The sequence below is a fragment of the Triplophysa rosa genome, linkage group LG18 (assembly GCF_024868665.1).
Source record: "Triplophysa rosa linkage group LG18, Trosa_1v2, whole genome shotgun sequence".
In the NCBI taxonomy this organism is placed as follows: domain Eukaryota; kingdom Metazoa; phylum Chordata; class Actinopteri; order Cypriniformes; family Nemacheilidae; genus Triplophysa; species Triplophysa rosa.
In genome coordinates, this window is record NC_079907.1 from 18,169,321 (window position 1) to 18,196,233 (window position 26,913).

Sequence of the window (26,913 nt, forward strand, 5' to 3'; positions counted from 1 at the left end):
TTTTGCCCATGGGGACCTCAGTTTTGGTCCCCACGGTGACACGAATCCCCATGTGTTGGTGTGCATTCAGGTTTAGGTCCCCACCGGGATATACAAACATGAACACACACACACAGGCACGCGCGCACACACACACACACACACACACACACACACACAGATACGCACGCACAGTGAAAGCACACATTTAAGATAAAGGAGAGAGAAACAGGTCAAATATTAAACGGACTATAAATTCCTATATGCAATATTAAGTAAGTAAAACTTTAAAATTCTAAAGCAGCCCCCGCAGCCAGGCAAATAGTGCAAAACAGTATGCAAACGGTGGAGCGAGGAACCCAAAACTCTAATCGAGAAAAAAAACCTCAGGAGAACCCTGGCCCAACCAGGGGATTCCAGTTCCCCTCTGGCAAAAGCTGCTGCCTCTGCACAAGCTTGACAGTGCACAACAAGGCTAAATAAAAATAAATAAACTTAATAATTATTTTTCTTTATTAAAGAGCAATTCTAAATATACAAGAGAAAAAACAAGACAGGTCTCTTAAAATGAACAACTAATGATGAATGTGTGAGACTTGAGAGCCCTGTAATATGTATAGAGTTTAGCGGGCTGTGCGTTAGTAACAATGGTCTGTGGGGAAACGCAGTGCTCCGTGTGTACTGTAGTTAAATGGATTAAACAAAGCTTCGAGGCAACAAAAATTGCCTCTTTGATTTTTTGTATTCGAATAACTTGAGTAACTCGAGGAATTGTTTCAGCCCTAAATGCGATGCTTTATAGGTAACCAGTGCAAGGTTGACAGAACCGTGCTATGTTCATACTTTTTTGTACGTGTAAGAACTCGAGCTGCCGCGTTTTGGACCAGTTGGAGTTTTTGTAATAAGCCTGCAGGGCAACCACCTAATAGTGCATTACAGTAATCTAGTCTTGATGTCATGAATGCACAAATTAATTTCTCTGCCTCTGACATTGACAGCATATGACGTAGTTTAGATATATTCTTAAAATGGAAAAATGCAATTTTACAGGTGTTGGTGACATGGCTCTCAAATGACAGGCTACTATCGAATAGAACGCCAAGATTCTTAGCTGATGACGAGGGTTTTATGGAACATCCGTCAATAGTTGAGCAGTATTCTTGGTTGTTACGTATGGCGGTTTTCGGTCCAAAAAGTAACACTTCTGTTTTGTCCTAGTAGAGTAATAAAAAATTGTTACTCATCCAATTTTTATATCGCCTATGCATTCCATTATTTGATAGAACTGCTGTGTTTCATGAGGCTTCGAGGAAATATAAAGTTGAGTATCATCAGCATAACGGTGAAAGCTAACTCCATGTCGCTTTATTATATCTCCTAGAGGTAGCATGTATAATGCGAAGAGAAGAGGCCCTAAGACTGAGCCCTGTGGTACACCGTACTGGACTTGCGATTTGCGTGACACCTCATTGTTTATTGCTACAAATTGAAAACGGTCAGATGAATAAGATTTTAACAATTTCGAAGCTGTCCTAATGTCAGAGATGAGTTAATAATAATAAGAAGAGGATCTATAATTTCTGGGAGCATCTCTTTCAGTAGATTTGTAGGTATAGGTCTAGCATGCATGTTGTTGATTTAGATGATCTAATGATTTTAGACAGTTCATCGTGATCTACGGTAGAAAATAATTTAAATTTCTCCTTAGTGGCGCTGTAGTTAGTTTGTTCAGCGGGTTTCACTTCTGGTTGCATTGTTATTAGGGCTGCAACTAACGATTATTTTAATTGTCGACTAATCTAATGATTATTTTTTATCTAATAAAGATTTTTTTGGATTAATCCTTTGGCAAACTTTGCAAATAAACAATAAGTTCTAGTATTTTCTTACATTATAAAGCAAATCATACTTTTTACTCCACTACATTTTATAAATAAATATTGTTGTTTTAACATTTTAATCCGTGTTTACATTAAAATCACCATCTTATTTTAATTCTTTTACTGTATCAAAGGTAAAAAAAAATTTTATATTGCACTTATGCTTTTTGTTTTCCTTATGTTGTTCCAATTGCTTCCATTGTTTCCCTCATCTGTAGGTCGCTTTGGATAAAAGCCTCTGATAAATGACTAAATGTAAATGTAAAAACATTAAAAAATGTGTATATGAAATACTAGAGCATGATATATGCTCTGTATTTTTTTCCTCCAAGTAATATCCGACTCTATTTTCAGTCTCATAATATAATTTAGTAAAAGTAAAATACTACTATCTGTCTCTGTTTATTGTACAAAACTATCACTATAAAAGACTCTAATGCAGAGTGGCGTTAAAGCGAGCACGCGCACCCGGAACGCGGAATGATGCGCTTAATGCATTCGCTTCGTTATTTACAGTTATGCTCATCCCGGACGCACAATGATGCGCTTAAAGCACCTACTCCTTCTGAAGTCCTGGGGATCATTTTGCTCCCCAAAGTAAATAATAGTTAGAACACAACGAGAAGAGATGATATGTTACATGTTTAACACATCCGACATTTAATCCGACAGTATACAGTTAAATCAGAGGTTTAAAAAGAGTTATTTCGTATGAAGACGCAACATATTCAGACCGCTTCCAGTGCTTCTAATAAACTAAGCTACACTCAGCTAGTAACGTTAACTCACAGTCTCTAGCAAAATACATTTTAATCAAAACCATAGACTATCATCTTGTCATTATGAAGAATAGTGAAAACATTGGAACATGTTGGAAAGCGTAGCGTCCTGACCGTCACCGTACACACGCATGCTGACTGGAGATTGACAGACAGCACCAGCAGAGGTCAGAGTTTCTTCATTATGCTATATTGGTTTATTCCTCGCATAAAGCTATCGAATGACATAAAAAGTGCATTGGTGGTTTCATGATAGTCAGTCCTTTTTGAAGCTTAAGAGTAATTTATGCAGGGTCACAATCTGCAAAGGTTCACATACACTAACTTACACTAGTACAACAGCGTTAATGTAAATCATTAATGTAAAGCGTAGTTTTACATTACAAAAAAGTAAATTACAAAAAAGTAATTTATTATGAAAGTCTTCATCTACGTGCCCCTCTCCGTCCGTTTGTGATTGCGTGTCCATGCTGAGATGATTGCATTCCGGGGGCAACGTTAGGGGGAATTCCTCCGTCCATTCACTAACTTACTGCGTCCGAGGCTCTCGATCGCTTTTTGTCGGGTTGAATTATACTTTCTCTTGTTCTGCTGATTAATTTACACACGCCCGGGAGCAGAAACTGCTATTACAGCAGATAAACATAAATAATACGAAGCGTCGACGCGTCATTGCAGCACTAATTGTTATAATTTTTTCTCTAATATCTTGGATTTTATTTGTGAAGTAGTTCATAAATTCATCACTGTTATGCTGATATCCAGAATCTGAAGTCGCTGACGATTTATTTTTCGTTAATTTAGCCACTGTGTTAAATAAAACCTAGGGTTGTGCTGGTTTTCTTCTAGTGATGAAAAGTAGGTGGATCTAGACGTTTTTAGGGCTTTGTTGTATTTTCGAATACTATCCTTCCATGCTGTACGAAATACCTCTAATTTAGTTTTCTTAAAGATGCGTTCCATTTTTTGGGCCGCTTTCTTTAGAGCCTGAGTGTGTTCATTATACCACAGTGTTGGTATAATATAAACTCTAGACTTTTGTTTTGCTTTTTTTGCCTGGAGATACCCAATCCTACCCACAGGGCATCTGTGGTGTCACTAGAAATGCACTCCTGAACTCCTGTTGTGTTTGTTTGAGATAGTGACATATACAAAACACATGCCAACATGGACAAAGAATCATTAATATGACTAGTTGTGCAGACTGAAATAATTTCTATGTTAAATACTGATTACTGTCATCTTAAGATGAACATCTACTTCAGTTAAATGCCAGTGTTACATGATAAACCAGGCTGATCGTTGGTGGAGCACTTGGTTTTAGGAGAATCTTGCTTAGCAAGTTACCTCATGTTAGTAGGAATCTGTCTGAATAATAACACTTCAAGTGGACATTTTGGGAAACTTTCAACCACTGAGCGTTCCCACCAGACGTGACTTGCGCGAATAAATCGTGCTATTTGCACGTAGTTGGACGCTTGAACATTTTGAGATTACTCGCATCATTCGCGCCTGAAATTCACTTCACAACAGATGCAAATTCCTTCGCCGCAGGATGTCTAATCGCGTCTTTCCATTGACTTAACATGAAAATCACTCGCGCTTAACGCTTCATTCGCGTCTGGTGGGAACGCAGCATAAAGGACCATTCAGATTGCGGGAGATGCGAAAAAGCGAAACGAATACCCGACGAACCAAGTTTTCATATCAACGACGAAACGAACATTCGCTTTCTTCTATTTGATGCCCGAACGGTAGATGGCGCTGATGGAGAATACATTTCACGCCTAAACATTAGGTGGCACTCAACCGCTATTCAGGCTTCGGCTGCTGAGAAGAAGAAAAGCTTAAAGCTTAGCGCGTAGCAATACAGGCTACTAGTACTGTTTGCTTTACGTACTTACAACAGCAGAACAAGAAATGGATTTCTCCAGCAGCAGCGAAGATGAGTTTATTGTTTTTTGCCTGAATGAGCAAAGAAAGAGAAAAAGACGATATTGGGTTCACCCTATTCTTGAGAAGAGAGAAGAGCACGGGGAGTTTAATAGATTGATCCAGGAGTTAAAGCTGTACCGCGATAGTTTTTATCGTTACTTCAGGACCATGGTCTGGGGGTTAATTAGTTACCAAATGGCATTTGCATTGCAGCTGTACTATTTAAACAGTTGTAAAATATGTGTACACTTGACTTGATGTTTGTTTACATGTGCCTGTGCTTTCTACCTACAAGCAAAACTCCTTAGTTATTGTATATAAAGAAAAATTAAAATAAAGAAATTTGAAGAAACTGATTGTATTTGATGACTTTTACTAGTACCGCCAATTTATTTGTAATATCCCATACTACAACATAACATGTGAATTGTATTCATATGAAATATTATATATATATATATATATATATGTATTAGTTTATATATACTGTTTATACTTTTATATTTGAATGCCACCTCAAATTATGCCACAGAACTTCTTTTTCGTCCTGGTTTTTGTAGTCGCTGTGACTTTTTTCAAAAAGTTCTGTCTGTTCTGACACCAACGACAGTAACAACTCTACATCCATTCTCTCACAACAGCTTTCTGAGCCTTTAGCACCCTCAGTGGCTCTAGGCGCGTGATGTAAAATGCTCGATTCTTATTGGACGGTCCGTTTCTTCGCTTTGTGAATGGGGAAAGATTCGTCGCACTAGACGGGAAAAAAAACCTTCGCATTTTTGCCGCGTGGATATTCGCGGTCTATATGAAAGGCTTCATAAGAATCTATTGTTTTTGTTCTAGAATGTTATCACGACGAACATTCGCACCGAATATTCGCGGGCAATCTGACCGGGCCTTAACGAGTGTTTACATGCAGTTTAAAAGTTTTAATTTAGACTTAAAGTATTAGTTCACCCAAAAATAAAAATTCAGTCATCATTTATTCACCCTCTTGTAATGTTGTTAACTGGCCCACATTCACTTGCATTGTTTTGTGTTCATACAATAGAAGTGAATGGGGGCCAGTGCTGTTCGGTTACCAACTTTCTTCAAAATATCTTCTTTTGTGTTATTCCGAAGACAGAAAGTCATACAGGTTTGAAATGACAAGACGGTGAGTAAAGGATGATAAAACTTTCATTTTTCGCTGAACTATCACTTTAAGCAATAATTTGACTTTAAAATGCCAAGTAAGCACTTTACTGAGTCTGGATTTATGTAAAATCCTGGATAATGTGATTGTAGCTTGAATTAGTTGACTATATTTAGCATATTATGTTAATTAGGGCTGTGTATTGGCAAGTGCCTCCCGATACGATACATATCACGATAGATGGGTCACGATACAATATATTGCTATGTATTTCGATACGATACACATTTGCGATATATTGCAATACTTCAAATAGAAAATGTAAAAAGTAGAGCTAGAAATACAACATGCTGTGCACCACCGGGGGTTTTCTGTAAGGATAAGTGTAAAAACATCCCTTACCTCTGCAGAGTGGCCATGATGTGCGATGCATGGACCTTTAGATCAGAGGTTTGGGTTCTCAAACTGTGGATTGCGCCCCTCAAGTGGGTAGCACAGGGGAATAAGGTGGCTCACGCAAGTCACTTGGCTGTTGTGGTGCGTTACAGTTAAAACACTGAACATGGGCAGTATAAAACCCCTGGTTCATCCGTGCTGTAAATGTGCTGGTGTCATATCCATGAAAGCACAATAAATGTCATTGTTACTTTTCTTAATAAACTTTTTGTCTAATGCACTGCAGTAGCCAAGTGACTTGTGTCATGACTTGCGAAGCCTACAAACGGCATTATTTTATGTAACTCTTTACTCCATGACTTATTTTGAAAACCAAAGCACACCCACACATCAGCTCTGAGAGCTCCAAGCGTTCTTATATTTTTGCCATGCTCGCTTCCGCTTACTTTTGGCCGTATGTATATGACATGATTTAAAAAAAAATATCGATAGTAGAGGTATCACTATCGATACACTATTGAAAAAAAAATATTGCGATAGTTACATGTATCGATATTTTTGCACAGCCCTAATGTTAATCAAGCAAACTTCGAACAAGACTTTGAAAAACAAAAGTGTGACGTGTCATGGCATGTTATGTGCCTGTTTCGAAAAACAGTGGTGAGCTGTAAATATTCAATTACACACTGTGTCATGTAGAAATTAATGCCGCAGCTTGACTAAGCGAAAACTAGTGGTAGCTTGAGACAAGCGGAAATGTAAACCTACATAAACACTAAAGCATAGGTTAGCGATGTAAAATGAGACATTGTGTTTGCAACGTTCACGTCTGCATTTGCATACTTTTGTGGATGTTTCTGAGTCTGACCTAAGGATTGCAGCATTAGTGTTTCTAGAATGTGGAAGGAAACATAAGGGAAGGGCTTCAAGTGTACCGGAATTAAGAGCTTCCTGAGTTGTGTTCTCCAGTCAGGATAGTGGCTTAAGTTTAGACACATTAGTCAGGCTTCCGAGTGACTTCAGAAACCTTACAATGCTCTTTCAGTCCTGTTTTCACTAGGAAGTTGAATACAAAAGCCTATATAGCACCGTTTCCGTATAAAGAACCTGTTAAGCCCCTGTATGGTTCTTCAGCGGTTCTATATAGCACCGAAGTCATCCCAAAGAACTGCTGAAGAAACACTGAAGCACCAAAATATGGTTCTATATTGCACTAAAAGTGGTTCCCCTATGATTACGAGCCAATAACCACTTTTAGTGCTATATAGCACTATTTTAGTGTAAGGTTAAACATAAAACCTTAACTACTAAACCAGAGGTACATCTTATTCTTGAAATGCTGGTTTCCTGATATACGCTTAATGCTAGGAAACAGGGCATACAGTATTTACCCATTGTTTATACAAACTGTACTCACTTGAAGTTCAGTGAGTGAGTCAGATGTTAATTCAGAAATCAGTCTGATTCAGTGAGTCAGTGAGTGAGCAAAGCGTTTGTTGAGCCACAGTGACCGAGACTTCAGTTATCTTTTGGGAGTGGTTTTGAGCAGTTTATTTGAAAAACAAATGACCAGTTCACAGCCATCGTAAACCTTATAGGGGAAGGAGAATAAACAGAAAGTTTAGGCTACACATAGATGATACTGACGGGTAAATATGAAGCCTTGAATTCCACATTTGATCCTTTTTAAATTCCACGTATTGACTTATGCCTGTCCTCACTCCTCATGTGACTCCGCCTAACCCTGTTCAGAGCTACTGAATACATGCATCTCAGATTAGATCACAAAAGTGAGAGCCCAAGCTCGGAGTGAAACCTTGAAAGTAGAGCGTATCTTGTGCCTGTGTCTTGGCAGCTATCAGCAATGGCTCTAAGCCCCCGAGGAAGTCAAATGAAGGCGCAGTTGACTTAAGGAGAGCTCTATCAATAGAGTGGCGGTACACAGTAGCCTCTATCTGTGGGGGCATAATGGGCATATTGTGTGAGCGGAGAGCCTTAAGTCTGAATGCAGCCAGACGCTCTTCCTCTGCTGAGCTGTCACATGAGCACTGTCCTCTAGATCATATGATGAGCACCAAAGAGAGAGAGAACACATATGTTCACAAGACTGTTGCTGAACTTTTTAACATGGCGGTCAGCTTTTAAAGGAGAAATTCACAATTTAAGTTAGCTTCTCCAGGGAAAAAACACGAAGCCAAAGCTTTCCCTATCCAATCTTTTTTTTTCCTTTTCACGGCATCGTCTAAAGAAATACCTGCGTACACACGAAACCACTAAACCGACTCAAAACAATGTTGTATACATGCCAAATCAGTATGTGGCGCTGTAATTCTGTCACACAGATACACTAAAAACGGAGAAGAAGATTTTAAGAGGAGTTTATGTGCACGCTCCAAATCATTTCCACATCATCGTCTCAGAAAATATACGGATCAGCTGCACACACGAAAATGTAAGGGTGGCGTTTTCAGATTTATCCACTCTGGGACCCGGTTTAAAAAAATAGCTCAGGCTCAAAAGACTGGATCCATGTGGATGAAACGCCGATGCGATACAAAATCTCTGTGTGGATGGCCTCTAAAAGTCTACTGGTTCACTTACTTTTTGTATGTATGTTTAATGGGTGTGCTCAATAAAGACATGAAAGATCATGACTGTGTCAGTTTCATCATCTTAGAAATGTTGTGTTTGTTGATATTTGTGACTTTGGTGAAGATCAGATCACATTTCATGACCAATTTAAGCAGAAAACCAGGAAAATGACAATGGTTCACTTACTTTTTCTTGCAACTGTATGTCTTGATTTCTAATTATTTACTCCAAACAATTCTATTACATACATGCAATATCTACAACTGGTTCGTTTGGGTGACGTGAACGCTGTCTTCTGAACCCGGGTGCGCACCCGCGAACTGTACCCGAGTCCGCTTAAAAAGGGAGGTCTGGGGTGCGACGTTCATGTGAACTCCAGTACGCTTCACTGCTGATATGAACGCAATCGTACCAAACCGCAGAAGTGAACCGCTATTGATGACATAAAACGCATGCTTTTCGTGCGTGTGCTTGTGTGTGTGTGTATATATGCTCATTTACCTTGACGACTGGCGAGACGCACTGTAAGCAGAGCGAATATTTCTGCTTGCCTCCGCCAAAAAAATCTCCGGCGGAAAACCCGCTCTCTTTGGAACAATAGTAATACTTTTGCGGCAGACAAATGCAAATGTGTTTCTGTATCTTTTCTTTGCAAGCAAATCCAAAGGTTCAAAAAAAGAACAACAAAAGTGATGCGAGCAGTTACATCCATTTTGGCGCCTTCACAGCGGTAACCCAGCAACATGAGTGCGTGGCCGCCGCTTGATGATGCAAGCGCACCGTGGTTCGTATGCAAAAATTACAATGTGAACACAGACCAGCGGGGGAGGGAGGAGGGGGGAGAAATCGAACTAGGGTTCGGTACAGGCAATCGAACTAGATGTGAAAGCGGCCTAATAACACCCAGTTAACCTGGATGCTGCAAATCATTTTGACAGGTGCAGTTTAATATTACACAAAATTAAATATAAATATGTCTTTTAATCACATATATGACATATTTACAAATAATTAAACCAAATTGAATGTTTGTGACATTTGAACGTCGTTTCTTACCTTAAAACCGAATTAAGTAAAAATGAGCTAATAAAATATTTCAAATTCACATTTCATGTCCAGTTTTTTTCTCAAGTGGCAAGTAGGGCTGTGTAAAAATATCCAGGGGTGCACATACATTTTTCTATCTGGTTCTCAAGAGAGCACCTGGAGATTCGGTTTGGTGCTCACATTGCACATAGTGTGACAAATTATATTTACCTATTAAAAATAAAAGTAAAAAAGTAGTTACTTTTTAATGAACAATAAACATAATAATAAAGTGGGATAATACTATATTTATATTACTTTAAAGTAGGCTACACTTAAAATACAATGATAATGTATTTCTTCTTGTTTTTCTTTTTACATTAGTAAATATTAATTTTCAACACCAATTTTGAAACCTAAAACGACAACCTTTTTGGTTTTTGGCAGGTTGCTGGGAAGTGCACTTGCGAACGCACATGGAGACTTGCGGTGCGGAGCTAGGATCGAGTATAGCATAGAGAAACACAAGCTGCGTGCAAGTGTCAAGTTTAAACAGCTTGTCCTTTTAGAAAGTTTAAGAGAAGCAGTGTTTTGGTAGACGTGCAGCGCAGCGCAGTTCCAGACATTCACAGAGGCAGCGCGTTCCGCGTGCTTCTCTAGTAACGAAAGCAGAACCAACAAAGGCGGAGCTACCAATACTCCGTTTTTCATCATTTATGCCCAGGTCCCGTTTAACACCAGGAACAAACGAGATATCAGTAGTTTTAGCAGCATTCCGTACAAACGGAAATCTTACCCAGTATTACATTTAGTCGGTCTAAAACAGTGCATGCGCACCACTTATGTGCATCCCTGAAAATATCGATACATGTAACTATCGCAATATTATTATTTTTTCGATAGTGTATCGATAGTGATACCTATACTATCGATATTTTTTTTAAATCATGTCATATACATAAAAGTAAGTGGAAGCAAGAACGACATGCAAATTCTCAACAGTAAGCTTATTTGCATACCATATCTTTCAAGAGTCACCCTCAAACATACAGGCAGGGAGACCACGAAGAACAGCGACCCATCTGATTTGGACATCAACGTGTACCTTTAAGTGAGAAGATTTTTATTCACTGTGGATACTAATCACACAGCCTTATAACACTTTACATTACCCAAAAGTTCAACCAAAGATAGCCTAATCTACAACTAAAAGTAGTATGTTAATCAGGCATCAAGAAATGTAACCAACTAACCTGGAGGTCATAAATCCCGAACTTCTGTGTAGTGTGGGGTTAAAAGCGGGGTTTAGAATGAAGATAACCTGGGGTTAAGCGCAGTGTGAAAAGCCCTATTTATTATCAACGTACCTACTACACTCTTAACAATAAAGGTGCTTAAAAGGTTCTACTCAGCGATGCCATAGAAGAACCATTTTTGGTTCCACAAAGAACCATTCTGTCAAAGGTTCTTTAAAGAACCATCTCTTTCTTACCTTTTCATAATCTAAAGAACCTTTTTTCACCACAAAGAACCATTTATGAAACCGAAAGGAAAACTCCATTTATAAGCTGCTTCAGTTTTCACCAGTTACAATGTTTGCAAAAACACAGTATCAATGTTTATTTCATTTTACTGTACAGTTTGCTTAATAGAATGTAAATGTTAAAAGTTGAAAAGCAACATAAAATCTGTGTTTTGACACAAGTTTTGATATAGTGCTGAATATCCTAATTATAGGCCTCAGAGTTCACATGAGGACATTACAATGACTACGTGTTGACCTGTGGCTCTAAGATCATAAGACCTCTCATACAGACACTCCGCTTGCATCAGGAGTCTCTGATGTCCCAGAGCCTGTAGCAAATAAATAGTTTATCAGGACATGCACTAAACAGACGGCAGAATGCTCTTTATTCTGTGTGAGGGTTTAGGGTGAATGTGCTTCATTAAATCCTCAAGATAGAGCTCATGTGAGAAGGTACTGAGTGCTGCAGAACCACGTAGGTGCCTTAGCAGGGCAGCCTGTGGGGATTGATAATGATCAAGTGTAGCATGTGCGAAAAATGTGCTTTGATGCAGTACAGCTTTAACGGTCCAGTTGAATGCGCAGTTTCTGCCAATCTCATATTAATCTTGAGTACCTGTAGAGTAGTATTGCATACTTTGCATCTTCGAAGAGTATTTAGTTTGATCACATTTATAAAAGATAGATACAGCTGTACGATTATTTCTGGAAAAATACAACCTCCTAGGGGTGTGCGGGGGAGGAACTAAATCACGAGCACACAATACATCATCGCATTGATTCACTATAAGTTTGTGTTGTTTACATTATGCACGTATGCGCCGATTGCCAACAAGACACAGACATAATATGAATTCACCGCGTGCGGTTCATGTCCGGCATCTTTTAGCGCTGGGACCGCTCCATCTATCAGTTTCAAATGATCTGCAAATCCAGCGTTATATCCACCGTTTATATAACATCCATTACTGAAATTCCGTGAACAATCAAACATACCTCAACTTCTCTCACTATCGGAAGAGTAACGAGCTGCAGATGCAGGCCCACAACGCAGCCAATCTTGATGGCGGTCTTCCTATCGCTGGATGGTTAACGCATAGGCGGGCTATTTCTTTTGCCTTGCCGTGCCTGTGCTTTTTCAGGAGATTTGCCCAATAAGGGACTAAGAAAAGTTGTTACATAATGGTTTTTCATGTTCGAAAAAAACTTTCCGAACTATACGAACCTTGGGGGAGTGTATCGAGCACAGAAATACTACGTCAAACGTCCGACTCGCTGTTTGACAAGTTGACCATATTAAGCATTGGAAGCCAGCACGTTTAACATTGAAAAGAAGTCAGAATGCATGAAACAGCGTTATATCTGTTTGCAGGACTGATATCAGCAAGATGATCCTGTGGTGAGGATCCTCTGGCTGTGACCCTCAGGAGCCAGGGCTCATGTCAGTTCATGAGTTCACTATGTTTATAATAAAAGTGCTTTTGCATTGCTTATGAGCTTTTAAGTTTGTGTAAATGCGATTGTTAAAATCTGCTTTAATTGCTTTTTTGTCAAGTGTTGGTTGCCTAATTTCTATTTCTCAGTGATTCGTTTTTGGTCTACTGTGTCCATATAGCTAGAGGACTTGGGTAACATCTAACAATAGAGGTGAGGACACCAGCGTGTTTGGAGTCTGGAAGCAGGGGAAATCCTCCTTACAGCTGCTCTGTTGCATCCCAGCCCTCAAAACCCACACACCTCATCCACTAGTGGCCTGTTCATCTGTGGCATATGAGGGAGTGAAGCAGGAATGAGTAAACCAGGCAAACGCCTGCGCTGAGTCACTGACTCTCGGATCAGACGTGATTAAACTATCAGGCAGCTGTTAATGTTCTAAACTTCAGATACTGAACACAGTCACATGCTCCCAGTCTGTATGTTTCTTGATTTTAGAGGTCTCTGCTACAGAGTGTGTTTAATAACTTTGTGTCATTTTAACATCACCTTGTCATATTTTATCATGCAGTGACACTGCATTTGAGCCTTTTGTGCTTTTGTTCCCCCCATGTTTGGTTGTTTATGTTATAATCTTGAGCCATTTACTGAGGTTGTGCAGAAAGCTGAGGCCCACATTACTGGACCTTCTGACCCTATAAATGAGTCGGCAGATTTTTCTAAAAACGAAATGCCAGAGCAATTTTTTGCTTATTATTCAGCTTAAATCCTTAATAGTAACAGAAATATTTTGTAGCTGTTATGTAACTGTTATGTTCTGTCCTTGTACTGCAGTAAGACTAGATCAGCAAGCTGTTGCAGGCGTTACACGGCAGAAGTACAAACAAAGGGTGCATACAGTATCTGTTCAAATATATTTTTTGTTTAAGATTTTTTAAAATTTCTGTTTTATCTAGAGATATATCGAATATGAGGACTCTCAAGAGCAGGAGAAGAAAGATCTGCAGAACCGTGTGCTGCTACTTGAGGCTCAGACCAGACAGATGGAGATCAAGACCAAGAACTACGCTGACCAGAGTAAGTTCAACTGCTCACCTCACCTCTCCATTAGTGCTCTGCGAGACATCAAATGCTGAATATTCACAATGTTTATGTGATGGTTTTGTTGGTAATGGAACAAAACCATCACAAAAAAATGTTATATAGGAATTATTATAATTTTTCAGTAAAAAGCTTTAAAAAGATGTTTTAAGACAAAGTTGCATGAATAGCATATCTGATTTCTTTTGCTGAATGACTGCTATCATCTTTAGTTGGTTGACTATTTTCTTCTGGGGGGTGAGGGTGTGGGTGGGGGTTAACTGAGAATGAGTTGAACTGGATTATAGCTTAAAGGTTTCTGAACTCCCCCACATGATGGGAGTATGACTTTGTTTACAGCCAACTTCTGCTCCAGGTGGGCAGTACATTATGTAAACCCCCTGGCAAATGACACATGTCGTCAATATTATCTTTTAGCCCTAAATGAGGATTAAAAAAGCTTTTCCCAGTATTTCAACAATCTGGCATGAAGTAATTCAAGTAACATGATTTGTTTGGGAATTTACTATTTTGTACTTAAGATAAATTGTTTTCTTTTTTCTTATTATAGCAATTATTGTGACTACTGATATTTTTGATTAGTCTGTTTGTTTTAGTGTTTTATATATTGGAGTCTGTCTGATATGATGGACAGCTGGCATGAACTATAGGCCCTTTTCACATTACGTCACGCATCTTCTGAAGCAGTGTTTGCTTACTTCCGCCAGCGCTACTTCTCTGCAGGAGATGTAATGTTATCTCTTTTACTTGTTTATTAGTGAAGGTTCAGCGGTTATTTTTTCCTCACAACACCATCAAAACTTCTTATTGGTTTTTACCGGCAGCTTGCATCCATTGTGTTGCACTACTGCCATCTGCTGATGATCGACAACTTCTCTATTTAGTCAAGTCATATTCTTGCTATAAGTCCTGGTAGCTAGATTCCAGTTGTTTTTGTTAAACATACCTGCATTTTATTGAGAAATCTCCGCTATGATGGCGAAACAGATCTTGGAATACACTGTTTTGCGAAACGTTAACTGTCAGTTAACTAAAGTTAACTGACGTCATTGTGAAAACGGTCTATTACATACTGACTGACTGTTGACCTAACAATTTCTAATACACCCTCAACAGCTTGCTTTTGGTCTCACTTTATATTAGGTGTACGCTATGTACTTGTAACTTGTAAGCATTTGATATTTATATTTAATTATTGTGTAATAGATACTAGGGGTGTAAAGATACTTCGTATTACGTTATTTCGCGATGCAAAAATGTTACGATGCGCATCGTAGAGAGATGGGGATATTTTACGATATGTTTAATTCTATTCGTTCAGCGGTCAAGACGCTACCTACTCTGCGCCAGCGCGTCACGTGTGCTTATCTCACATATGCGGTAGAGAGAGAAGCACAAGACACAATCTGTGTCTCCAAGTGGTTTACAAAGCGTCATATTTTCCTTCACAATCGCCATTAAAACACAGCAAACTTGTTACGTGACTGCAGGCGAGTCACCCCGAAACTCATTACAAAGGCAGCATAAACGTTTTTAAATGCCAATGTTGATTTATCCACTAACGTGAGCTGCTGCATAACGTGATATGTATGGAGCCAGAAATATGACAAAACAATGTGAATTTGAATTTCGTAAATCTGAATTATTGACAAGTGTTTTTTAACAAAACTGAATATTATATGGGAGTTAAAATAGTTTTGAATTAGATTTTGATTTCGAATTTGAATTTTTTTTACTTGAATATTGAACATTTGAAATTTAACACAATTGCTTTTTTTTAAGGCAGAGTTTTATAGGCATGCATTTTCAAACAACATATTTTTTGCTCTGAATTCTTAGATTGCAAATATCCAGTTTTTTTTAATACAGCCTCACGTTTTCAAGATGAAGAAGAAATTCGGAACATCAAATTCAATTTTCTAAAATTCAAAACGCAGAAATTCAGATTGTACAGAAAGTAGGTCAGAGGTCGTCCACAGGGAAGAGTAGAAGATCTCGGAAAAGTCAAACGGAGCGCTTTGGCCACAATGGCCAGTTATTTGTTCTTATTATCCAATCAAACTCCAAACATGCTGTTTTGGAGAGTGAAACTTCTTACATTGCAATAAAAAGGATTTACATTTTTCAAATTGCGACCACGCCCACAAGACTACACGGGTTGATCGTTTGTTGTTGCTGCAGCATAGCCAAGCTCATACCGCTGCAATCTTAGGCAGCTGCCCGGGATGTGTGCGCTCACTGCCTGCATTTTTGCCTGCTATGCCTCCACTGTTTGCGCTCACTACCAGCGTTTGCTGTTGGTGCTTTTACCCACAGTGTGCTTAGTGCACGCTCGCTGCTAGCTGCCCCACTATGCGCGCTGGCTTTGAGCGTTTGTGGGTGCATATACATTTAATATATTAGACATGTATACAATTTTTATAAAGAACGTTTGTGGGTCCTGCAAAGTCAATGACATACGTGGCACGCTGTAATAAAAGTTATGTATAACATTTAATGCTACAATAGAGAGAAAATGAATAAACTATATACAAAGACTATAAAATACTAAAAAAACTATAAAATACAAAAATACTATAACAAAGACTGCAGTTTTAAAGTACTTTTATTCATTTATTTATATTAAGTACAAGTAGCAATGAGGTACAATTAAAACAAAAAGATTTTCATTTAGCAAACGAACACACCTCCATCTTAAGCTAACCTACTTTGTCAACGCAAAATAAAAAAGCTATCAGTTTATGCGTTTTAGTGAATACAGTCTAAATGAAATAAAAATAAACACATTTTCTATCTAATAAACAGTAGCCTGCAAAACGAACGCAGCAAAATGCACCTGGATATTAAGGTATGGCGTTTTCAGTCATATATGCTAAAAAACATGCTAAAAAACAAGTATGTGATTTGCATGATTGAAGAAATGTAATACAGTTTATGTAATAATGTCTTTTTTAAAGATTTTTCTCATTCATTATTTACTGTCTCAAGCAAAGACACGAGCCAATAGCGCTTGAGCGTGAGCTCTGTCAGAGCGTTTCATTGGTTGAATATACTGAATGAACACGCCCTTCACTGAACGAACGAGTCAATTGAGTCAAAATGAGACCGTACATGTCGTTCATGGTCTAATATTCTCTGTTACAACAATGCATATCCAGTAGTTACTCAACTTTTCTGAAAAATAAAGGTAATGACCTGGTTTAATTTAATTGCAAGGTAAAGTAAATTATGTCGAAACAGTTAAATCTTTGTATGGAACATTTAATTACACCAATTAAATGAGTTAATCCATATAGATTTTAGTAGACTAATATAATGTAGATTTCGTTAGACTAAAACTATGATAAATTGGGATGACTAAAACTAAATTGCATTTTAGTCAAAAGACTATGACTAAAACTAAATCAAAATTTGCTGTCAAAATTGACACTGATCTTAATTCTAATTTCAGTTAAGCCTTAAAATGTTAAAATTCTTTATTAAGTTGTATGTGCAACAAAATAAGTTACTGAAATTGTTAATATTTTGAAAATAAATGTTATTTGAATTTCAGTTTCATATTTGAATTTTGTTCAAAATATCGAGATGTGTATCGTATCGTGAACCCAGCATCGAGATATGTACCGAATCGTGAGCTGAGTGTATCGTTACACCCCTAGTAGATACATGTTTTCTATTTTTTGTATTTGCCACTGCTAAGTTTAGGGTAGAGCTAGGTTAGGCTTGTGCATGGGTTTAGGGTTAGAGAGAGTCAATAGTGGAATAACACATTAACTTTCTTAAAGTGTAAGTAAATAGTACCATGTGTCCTACTGTATGGCGTGACAGCAAAAATATTGAAAACAAACTTAATGTTAATAATATTTTATTTTATATTATCAAGATTTATATTTATAATATTAAATAGCATACAAGAGATGTATCTTTGTTAGTTTTTTCAAAATTTGTATGATTTACGTTGTCAATTACCCAAGTACATTTAATGTTTATCATATACAGCTGTGGAAAAATTAGAGACCATTCCAAATTTTCCTTTAATCAGCATTTCTAGATGTAATGTGGTCATTCCAGTCCAGTGTCTGTTGAATTTCAACAAAATCAAACCTCAGGAGTGACGTAAAGTCATCTAACAGCAATAACACTGACAGCATGACAAGACATAAAACTTGTGATAAAAAAATATTGTAGCACAAATAATTTTTGAACTTTTCCTAAATTCATGTACAAATATTACTGTTGTATTGCTTAAAAGTGAATATGAACTTGTTTTCGTGTACTCAAATACGTTTCAGTATTTGAGGTTTGAAAAATACAGAGCATCTTTTCTGTTATTTTGACCCGTTTCTCCAGTTTTCATTTTCTGCAAATATTTGCAAATAGAAACAATGTTTTTGTTTGACATTTGGGAGAAATATTGTTAGTAGTTCACAGAATAAACCAAAAAGGATAATTTTACCTAAAAACATACCTATACATAGTAAATTCAGAAAATTCTAAAAAAAAAATTCTCTTCATTTTTATTCATAAGAGAACATTTTATTGGTAAACTTGTCACAGAAACCTTCTTCAGGTTTTGCATGTAAATCACAGTATAAAGAGTAAATTATGGAATGCGTTTTTCAGAATTACATTGCAAGATGTGTGTGAGTGTTCTGTCCCAGTGGCCCATTTGCAGTTTCAAAGTTTTCTGAGGCTTTGTGTTTGCCTGGTCAAGAGCCACTCATAAGAATTATTACTGTTGTTCTACCGACCCCTTGTGTCTCTGTTGTATTACTACACCATGTTTAAGTGAAATCATTACAGAAATAAGATGAATAGCACAGCAGATTTTAAAGTTAAGAGTTTTAAAAATATTAGCAAAAATCCTACTTAGTACTGTTACTTAACTTGGCAAAGGAAGCAAGATTTTAAGATGCTTTCAACCTCTTTTTTTTTTAGTTGGAAGATTAGAAGAACGTGAAGCTGAGCTAAAGAAAGAGTACAATGCCCTCCATCAAAGACACACAGAGGTAAGAACCGGAACCACTGTGAATTTTACCTCCCTGGTGATGACATGCTCTTTATATTGTGAGCATGCCATTGTGAAAGATGGTTTTGCATGTGTAAAGCTGTCTTCTACAGCTGTTATGAAAACAATACTGTGGATGTCCATGACAGTTTGTTCAAACAGGCTGCTTTGATATCACACTGACTGTGTATCCTCCCATTATTTTGACTTTCAGATGATCCACAGTTACATGGAGCACTTGGAACGGACCAAATACCAGCAGCTAATGGGGGAGACAACAGACACCGGAACTCTGGGCAGAATTAGGTGCGATTCAGTCTGGCTGGTGTTCATAAAGATTGTAGGATCACAGCGATTCAGAGTGACAGTGTGAAACTGGAGACTAGACACAAAACGCATTTCTTGCTGGTTTTCAAGCATGTTTTGAGGAATGATTTCAACAATGATTTTAGTGACAGCATTTTATCTTGTATCATATGGAGAGCCATGTTGTGGGTTGTTTGTTGCTGATGGTTTAGAGATGGTTTGAAGGGTTCTGAGAGGATTATGGGATTATGTTGAAAATGTGGATTTATCAGATCAAACGATTTAGAAAAACAGAAAGGTTTGTGGTCCAAAAAGTTGGGTTTTCCCAATTTTGTGAATTTCAGATATTTACATCAATATGTTTTTCTAGGAACGTATTATTTATTAGCCGCATAATAATCATATTCTGTTTTATTTAATCTTCATAATGGCAGATGAGTTGTTCTTGTCATATTGCGTAAATACAGTGCTTTTTTTCTTTCAAGTACTTCAAAGTCAGCGTTTCCTATACCTGATGGTTTTTAGCAAGTGGATTGAGGTTTTGTGCTCACAGGAGACAAGTGTGTGTAGTTTAGGTTTCCTTTGTTGTGTTCCACAATCTGCATAAATGCTTCCATTCCCACAGCTCTCTCTCTCTGTCTCTCTCTCCCTCCCTCCCTCCCTCCCACCCACCCACCCACCCAGCAATCAGCTGTGCATAAAAAGCAGGGAAAACCGTTTGTATCCTTTAGATCTTATGTTAGAGAGGAAGAGAGAGCTCAGTATCACACAGAAGTAACAGAGCTGTTCATTAAGCATCAGGACGAGGAACAGATCGCAGTGAGCAGGCAAATCAACACACTGAGAAAGACAGCTGATGTAAAGCCGGTCATCGCACTACGCTGTGTGCGCACTTGCCAGAGTGGATGATGTCACAGCATTGACAGGCTGCAGGGCTCCACACACACACAGAAGCAGATTCTCTCAGCGTGCCGGTGTTGATGGGACTGTTTTTGCGTGTCGGGGGGCGGCGGCCAAACTACATCGCGTGGCGGCAGCCATGAATCCGGGGTGCATGCTGCTGTTTGTCTTTGGCTTTGTGGGGGGAGCGGTGGTCATCAACTCTGCTGTGCTGGTGTCTCTGTCTGTGTTGCTGCTCGTACATTATTCTGTCTCCAGCGGCCTGCCCGCCATCACACATTCCCTTCCTCGGATCAGCAGGTATGCAGAGAGGATGTCAGCGTGCGGGTGTGTTTGTGGATGTGTGGATACTAGTTAGTTTCATACAGCACATTCTTTTTGCTTCCTCTGTGCCGAGTTTGAAAGTCTTTGTAGTCTTACAGTCACCGGTTTGTTTATTTGCAGACTGCGTCCACCCTGTCATATATTGACTTCTGTTGGCTTTGATCCTTCTGATGTTGGGTCTCAGTTTCCTCTCTGTTTATGTCAATTTCTCTTTTTTACTTGGTTTATGTCAGTTTTGCCACCCAAATCTCAATCTGCTCTTAGCATCATATGTCTGCCAACTCTATCGACTGAAGTCTCACTGGCGTAGTAAACAAGAGCAATGCTGTGTTGTGTCAGGGGATGTTGCGTCAGGAACCAACATGTCAGAGAGACTCATACAGTATTTATTTCTCTTGTCGTGTCCCTTTTAACAGATTCTCACTTTTAATATGCAGTATAATGTTGTGGTTTCAGTTTGGTTCTTATTCCATTCACTTGTTATGTTTAATATATAGTATAACACAGTGTTACATAAATATGGAAACTGATACCTCTGATCACTACTTTTCAATAGGTTTTTCATGGATGTTAAACTGGTTTTACAGTAAGGGTGTATTGTTTATTCAGGTAATTGTATTTCAAAGTAAACTATCCTGAAGAAATTCTGTCTTCTGAACTTGATATGTTCACTCTCCAAACCAATGTTTTCATATTTTGTATTTATTCAACTGTAAAAATTCAAAGCCAAAATCATGTGTTCAATTTGGGTGAATCTTACCTTTTGCACAGTGTTTTAATTTTAGGACCTTTAAGACCTTTAGTTGTCTATAGTTGAATCCTATAGTTGTCATTGTTGAAATGCAAAAAAGTTACATTGAAAACTATGAACACATCATTGTAGTATTTATTGGAGTACGAGTTATGTTGGTTTTCTTAAACTATAATAAAAATATGCTTAAATGACATAATGTTACTATGTAAAAAATGATTATGATCCTGAAATAGCCTTTGTTTTCTCAACCGACAGTAAACCTTTTTTGAAAGTGTTTTTGATAAATCTTAATACAAATGTGATGCATTAATCATTGATTAGTTAGCCACACAAAGAAACTGTCATTGACTTCGTCTGATATATTGATGTGTTGTGAAAAGCAATGAAAAGTAATGAAACCGAATTGATTGGTTCATTAATAGGGTTGGGTATCCTTTGAATTTTAGTGATTCCGATTCCGCTTATCGATTCCAATTCTTATCGATTCCCAGTTTCGATTCCACAGTTGACGTAAAACATCAGATATCAACCTGCATGGTCATTTGGCCTGCTTATTGACTGGTTTGCAAAATGTAGCCTATATATATAGTATACACTGACCAAAATTATAAACGCAACACTTTTGTTTTTGCCCCCATTTTTCATGAGCTGAACTCAAAGATCTAAGACTTTTTCTATGTACACAAAGGCCTATTTCTCTCAAATATTGTTCAAATGCAACAAAAGTGTTGCATTTATAATTTTGGTCAGTGTGTGTATGTATGTATGTGTATATACTGTATATATATATATATATATATATATATATGACATACATTTTTATATATATATATGTGAGCATCGTTCTACTCATAGCCTCCATGTGCTGTCTGTTTCATTACAATTCCACTGATGAATAGTTATTAAGTAATCAATTAATTTGTAGAGGGAGGTCATTTTCACAAAAAAATTGACCCATATTAGAGGGGTAACAATGACATGAGAAATATGCCAGCATCATAATTTTATTTTTACACAGAGATAGGTATATCTGTTAGTAAATCTGTTAATTTTAGCCATCCTTGATGCATTTTCTGCCAATGGTGACAGCTCAAAAATGAATAAAGGGCTTTTTTTGTGTTCTTTTTACAAAATGTGCATGCCTGTTACTCCAGACCTGTTAGAGATACCTTAATGTCCTTTTAGATTCATGTACTTGACCAACCTTTCTTTTGGGAACTACATGTTTTAAACCCTTTAAGGTTTTAGATATCAGGATGTAAATATGGCTTCATGAGAAAACTGTTAAAATGGACACATTTTCAGCCATCAAAAAACTTAATGTGGGTCATTTTTTTAAAATCTGGTACTTTATTTGTTCTTCAGACTTTCCTCTTCAAAAGAAATGATGTTGAAACCGGAAATGTTAATTTTTTCCTTCTATCAAAACAACCGCATTGAACATGACCATTTCAGTGTCCTTTTGGCTGTTAAAAATGATCGGGTTAAGGCATATTAAAGGAACACTCCACTTTTTTTTGGAAATAGGCTCATTCTCCAACTCCCCCAGAGTTAATAAGTTGAGTTTTACCGTTTTGGAATCTATTCAGCCGATCTCCGGGTCTGGCGATAGCACTTTTAGCATAGCTTAGCATAGATCATTGAATCCAATTAGACCAGTAGCATCGCATTCAAAAATGACCAAAGAGTTTCGATATTTTTCCTATTTAAAACTTGACTCTTCTGTACTTATATCGCTTGCTAAGACCGGCAGAAAATGAAAAGTTCTAGGCCGATATGATTGGGAACTATACTCCCATTCCGGCGTAATAATCACTGCGCCTGCTGCGGCCATGTTACAGCATCAAACTTCCTTGATTATTACGCCGGAATGGGAGTATAGTTCCTAATCATAGTTCCTAATCATTATAATAGTTGCATTAGATTAAATTCAAATCCGTAGTTCTAGTTGTATTCAAAATGGTCTGAGATTAGAGGTACAGATGAGGTTTCGCCTTCTGACTGCTGTAATGCTGGTCATAAATTGAGTCTTGGATGTTAAAGTGATAGTGAAAAAATGATGTCAGCATTTACTCACCCTCTTGTCATTTTAAACATGTATGACTTTCATTCTTCTGCAGAACACAAAAATGGATGTTTTGAAGAGTGTTGTTAACTGGCACCTATTTACTTGCATTGGTTTTGTGTCCATACAATAGAAGTGAATGGGGGCCAGTGCTGTTCGATGACCAACTTTCTTCAAAATTTCTTTTTTTGTTTTCTGCAGAAAAATTCACAAAGGTTTGAGATGACAAGAGGGAGAGTAAATGATGACTGTCAACCTGACAACCAGGATGCCTCCGCAAGATATTTTTTGTATGAAGTTCCACCCCTCTGTTTGATTGACAGTACATGATTTACACACATCCTCTGACGTGTGTAATTACACAAGGTTTTGCCCCCAGCAGGGCTATTGATGTAAACATCAGAAAGCTGATGGACCTGATACAGCTGTGTAGTCCACACAATGCTAAGACAATTTCTCTGCTTTACTGTATCATGCTGACCTAGTGTTTGTTTCCTCGCTTTTATTTTCTCTCAACACTAGTCACTGCAGTGCTGTTGACTGTAGGAAGAGGATCGACTTTTAATTGGTTACATTACAACCTTTACAGTTTTATAATATCTCTTGCCCTTTTTTTTAACTTCGACAAATTCAATTCTTGTTTTAGCCATTGAAGCATTTTTCCTGCTATACAGTCATTGTGGACTGAATAGAGCAGATCTAGTCACTCTGTAGAGAATGTGCAGTCAGCATGTTCAGGCCTCTGAATGTAGCTACTGCAGCGTTACAACAACCAGATATTTAGGGATCACAATGTTATAAGGAGTTTTAAAGACACTAAAGAACTAATACAACGGTTACATTCAAGCAACTATTTAAAAGCCCTTAGCAACCTCCTAGCAACCTGTAGAGCAACTCTACACACTTACAACACCACTTCATTCAGATCTAGCTTATTGTTTCTTTGTGCATGCAGGAAGGATCGTCCGGTCTCTTTGGGGATTTTTTCATTGCCGGGAAGTGATGTGATGACTCCTGATCTGCACAGGGAAGCTGTGGATTCTCCAGGGACGGAAACATGGAGATACAACAATCTCAGCCACCCGCGCTCCAACACCAGCCTGAAGGTGAAATGCACACCAAGATTTAAATGTTATTATGTCATTTTCTCTTATTTGCTTACATTTGGTATATTTTTTAAAGCACAGCTGTTTGAAACACTGCTAGAGAAATATCATCATCATTTTGCCATCACTGCCGTTCTAACACTTGGACCAAGCCGTCCCTCACTTTCCCAGAAAGAGAACATGGGTTTGGGGGAATAAAGGCGATGACGACATGGTTAGTTTGTATTGAGAGAGCTTCCTCGTCTGAATGGATCCGGGCAGAACATGTGTTAAAGAAGCTGGAACTGGCCACTGCCAGCAGGGAAGAAGCTCTTTCTGAGAGAGAGGTTATGCCTGCTGTGCCCTGCATGCTTAAACAGGGCTCTAGACTAACTTTTTGCACTGGTGCGCTGGTTTCTTAGGTGCCCCAAATTTTCGACCGCATCGCATTTAACACCACAGTTTTACAAGTTCACTTTTTTTTAAATTGCTGTCCATGCAATGTTGACTTGTAAATGATTAACTAACAATCTGGTCAACATAAGTTCTTTATTTGAAGCACAATTCTACAAGAAAGCAGGGCTCTAGACTAACACTTGAGAGAGGTGGCACTGGTGCTACCAAGTTGGTGGCATTTAATTTGGTAGAACCAGAGTCGTGGGTTGAGGTAAGAAAAAATTATCACTAAAACTTCATTAAAATGTATTTAATACATTTAATAAATCAATTAGAAATTAATACAAATCATTGATTATGATTGAATTAATTTTATTGTATATGTAAACTCTCAACACTTTTCCATATTTAAAGCACATCTTTCGTAAAGCTACTTTCTTCCTTTATTTGTTGTGAACAACTCCTATAAGAGAACAAAATTCCTTTAATATCAGTGAGTGTTTTTGGCCCGTCATTTGTTGTTTGATGAACATTATAAACAGATCTTTATTATGCTGCTGCCCCTTTAAGAGCTCGTGCAATATACTGGAACACACGTTTTGTTTCCCAACTGTTTGGTCACGAAACTGAATACCTTTACAAGGTTTCTTGTTAATATGGGAATTTCGACGTTATTTTGTGCTTATATGTCCGTTTCATAGTAAGAAGGCGTGAAAGAGAACTCAGTTTAGTATTTTGTGCTCTGACTCTCTGGGTGCATGCATATCTCAAACAACCCGTGAGACTTGAAGGCTTTTAGTGATTATTCTTCATGAAAGCTGCATTGATACACGTTTGGCTTCTATCAATAGCGACTTACAAATAAATAGTATTTAGCGTGATGTATAACGTTTTTGTATGCTTAGCAGTATTTTTAGAGGGGGGAGACGAAAATGAATGACTGAATGCGCCGCTTGCGCAATATAACATTTCTGCGCATTAAATTTATAATACGCAAAAATTATATATTGATCAGTTTGGCAGTCACACCGGTGCGACCATTAAGAAAAACTTGTCGCACTGGCAGGAAAAATAGTCGCAAAATGAGACCATTTAGTCGCAGTCTAGCGTGTCAGAGCATTGGTTATGATTTTCAGACGGATCAGGCCTTAACTTAACATTCTTAAAGAAAAATCGTTCTCAATCGTTCTTTTCATCTTCTCTCATCATCCGCGGCTACATCCACTCTGTCTGTTTATCTGACGGGCCTAGGCTACTCACCTCTCTCTGTCTGACTGCAGCACACGCATTTTCAAACGTACACACACGTACAGGAATATCTGGACCATGGCCAATCAGAGGGGGGTCCGTCCTTCACTATCTCTGATTGGTTTAGACCACGATATGGGCCTAATTTGTCTGTCTTTTTTTTTCCCTCGAACGGCTGGTCGCACTGGTGCGACTTCAGATTTTTCTTTTTAGTCGCACCATTGAGAAATTAGGTCGCACTCTGGAGCCCTGTTAAACAGACTAGGGCAAAGAGCCAGACAAACAGATCTTGGGACAGAACAGAACTTCGGTTTCACATAGAGACCCACGGCCCTAGGCCTCGTCATACTATTCATGCTAAAGCAGTAATCAATTGCTGTCAGCCTCTTACTATTTTCACAAACCTCGAATCACAAAACTCAAGAGAAACAGACCTACTACATCCATGATACTGGAAATTCCCTATTTTGTTTGCTTTTGTCACTTTGCAAGTATTATCTTAAACATTTAGGCCCGGTTTCACAGACACGGCTTAGCTTAAGCCAGGACTATGCCTTAGTTGAATTAAGATATTTATGTCGCTTTTATGAAAATGCCTTAGAAGAATACATTACTGATGTGCATCTTGAGACAAAAGAATTGCACTGACATATTTTAAGATATGTCAGGGCAAGTTATTTTAAGTTGAGACAGCTTAAAATTCATTTTAGTCTGGGACTAGTTTTAAGCCTTGTCTGTTAAACCGGGGCTTAGTGTCAATTCTGGAATGTATTGTGCGATATTTTTTGATCTGTGATCTACTTGACTTTTTTGGCTACAAGACTAGAGCTTTTGATTTCTCTTGGAGAGCTTCATTTATTGTCTCCATTATCCAGTATTTTTTTCAGGTTTTTAGTTTTAATATTTATTTTTGTCATCTTATAAGCAAAAAATGATTTTCTGCTATTTGTTTTGTTTCTTTAAAGGGGTCATACATGCATTTTTAATGTCTTTTAATTTAGGTTTCATGACTTTTTTCAGCTTTTATGGCCCTTATTGTAAAGCC

The 26,913-nt window shown here is 37.9% G+C and overlaps 1 protein-coding gene across 7 annotated transcripts in view; it reads left to right on the forward strand.

Moving 5' to 3' along the window:
• spag9b (sperm associated antigen 9b) overlaps window positions 1-26,913 on the forward strand; it is a 58,113-nt gene that overhangs the window by 6,523 nt on the left and 24,677 nt on the right. For 4 of the 7 annotated variants that reach the window (XM_057357962.1, XM_057357963.1, XM_057357964.1 and 1 more), the window contains exons 2-5: window positions 13,638-13,758; window positions 18,721-18,791; window positions 19,005-19,096; window positions 24,095-24,245. In XM_057357962.1, the coding sequence (XP_057213945.1) occupies window positions 13,638-13,758; window positions 18,721-18,791; window positions 19,005-19,096; window positions 24,095-24,245 (435 nt within the window). Of the gene's footprint in view, window positions 1-13,637; window positions 13,759-18,720; window positions 18,792-19,004; window positions 19,097-19,820; window positions 20,297-24,094; window positions 24,246-26,913 lie in introns of those variants that run through there. The other 3 variants (XM_057357967.1, XM_057357968.1, XM_057357966.1) reach the window with 2 other exon arrangements.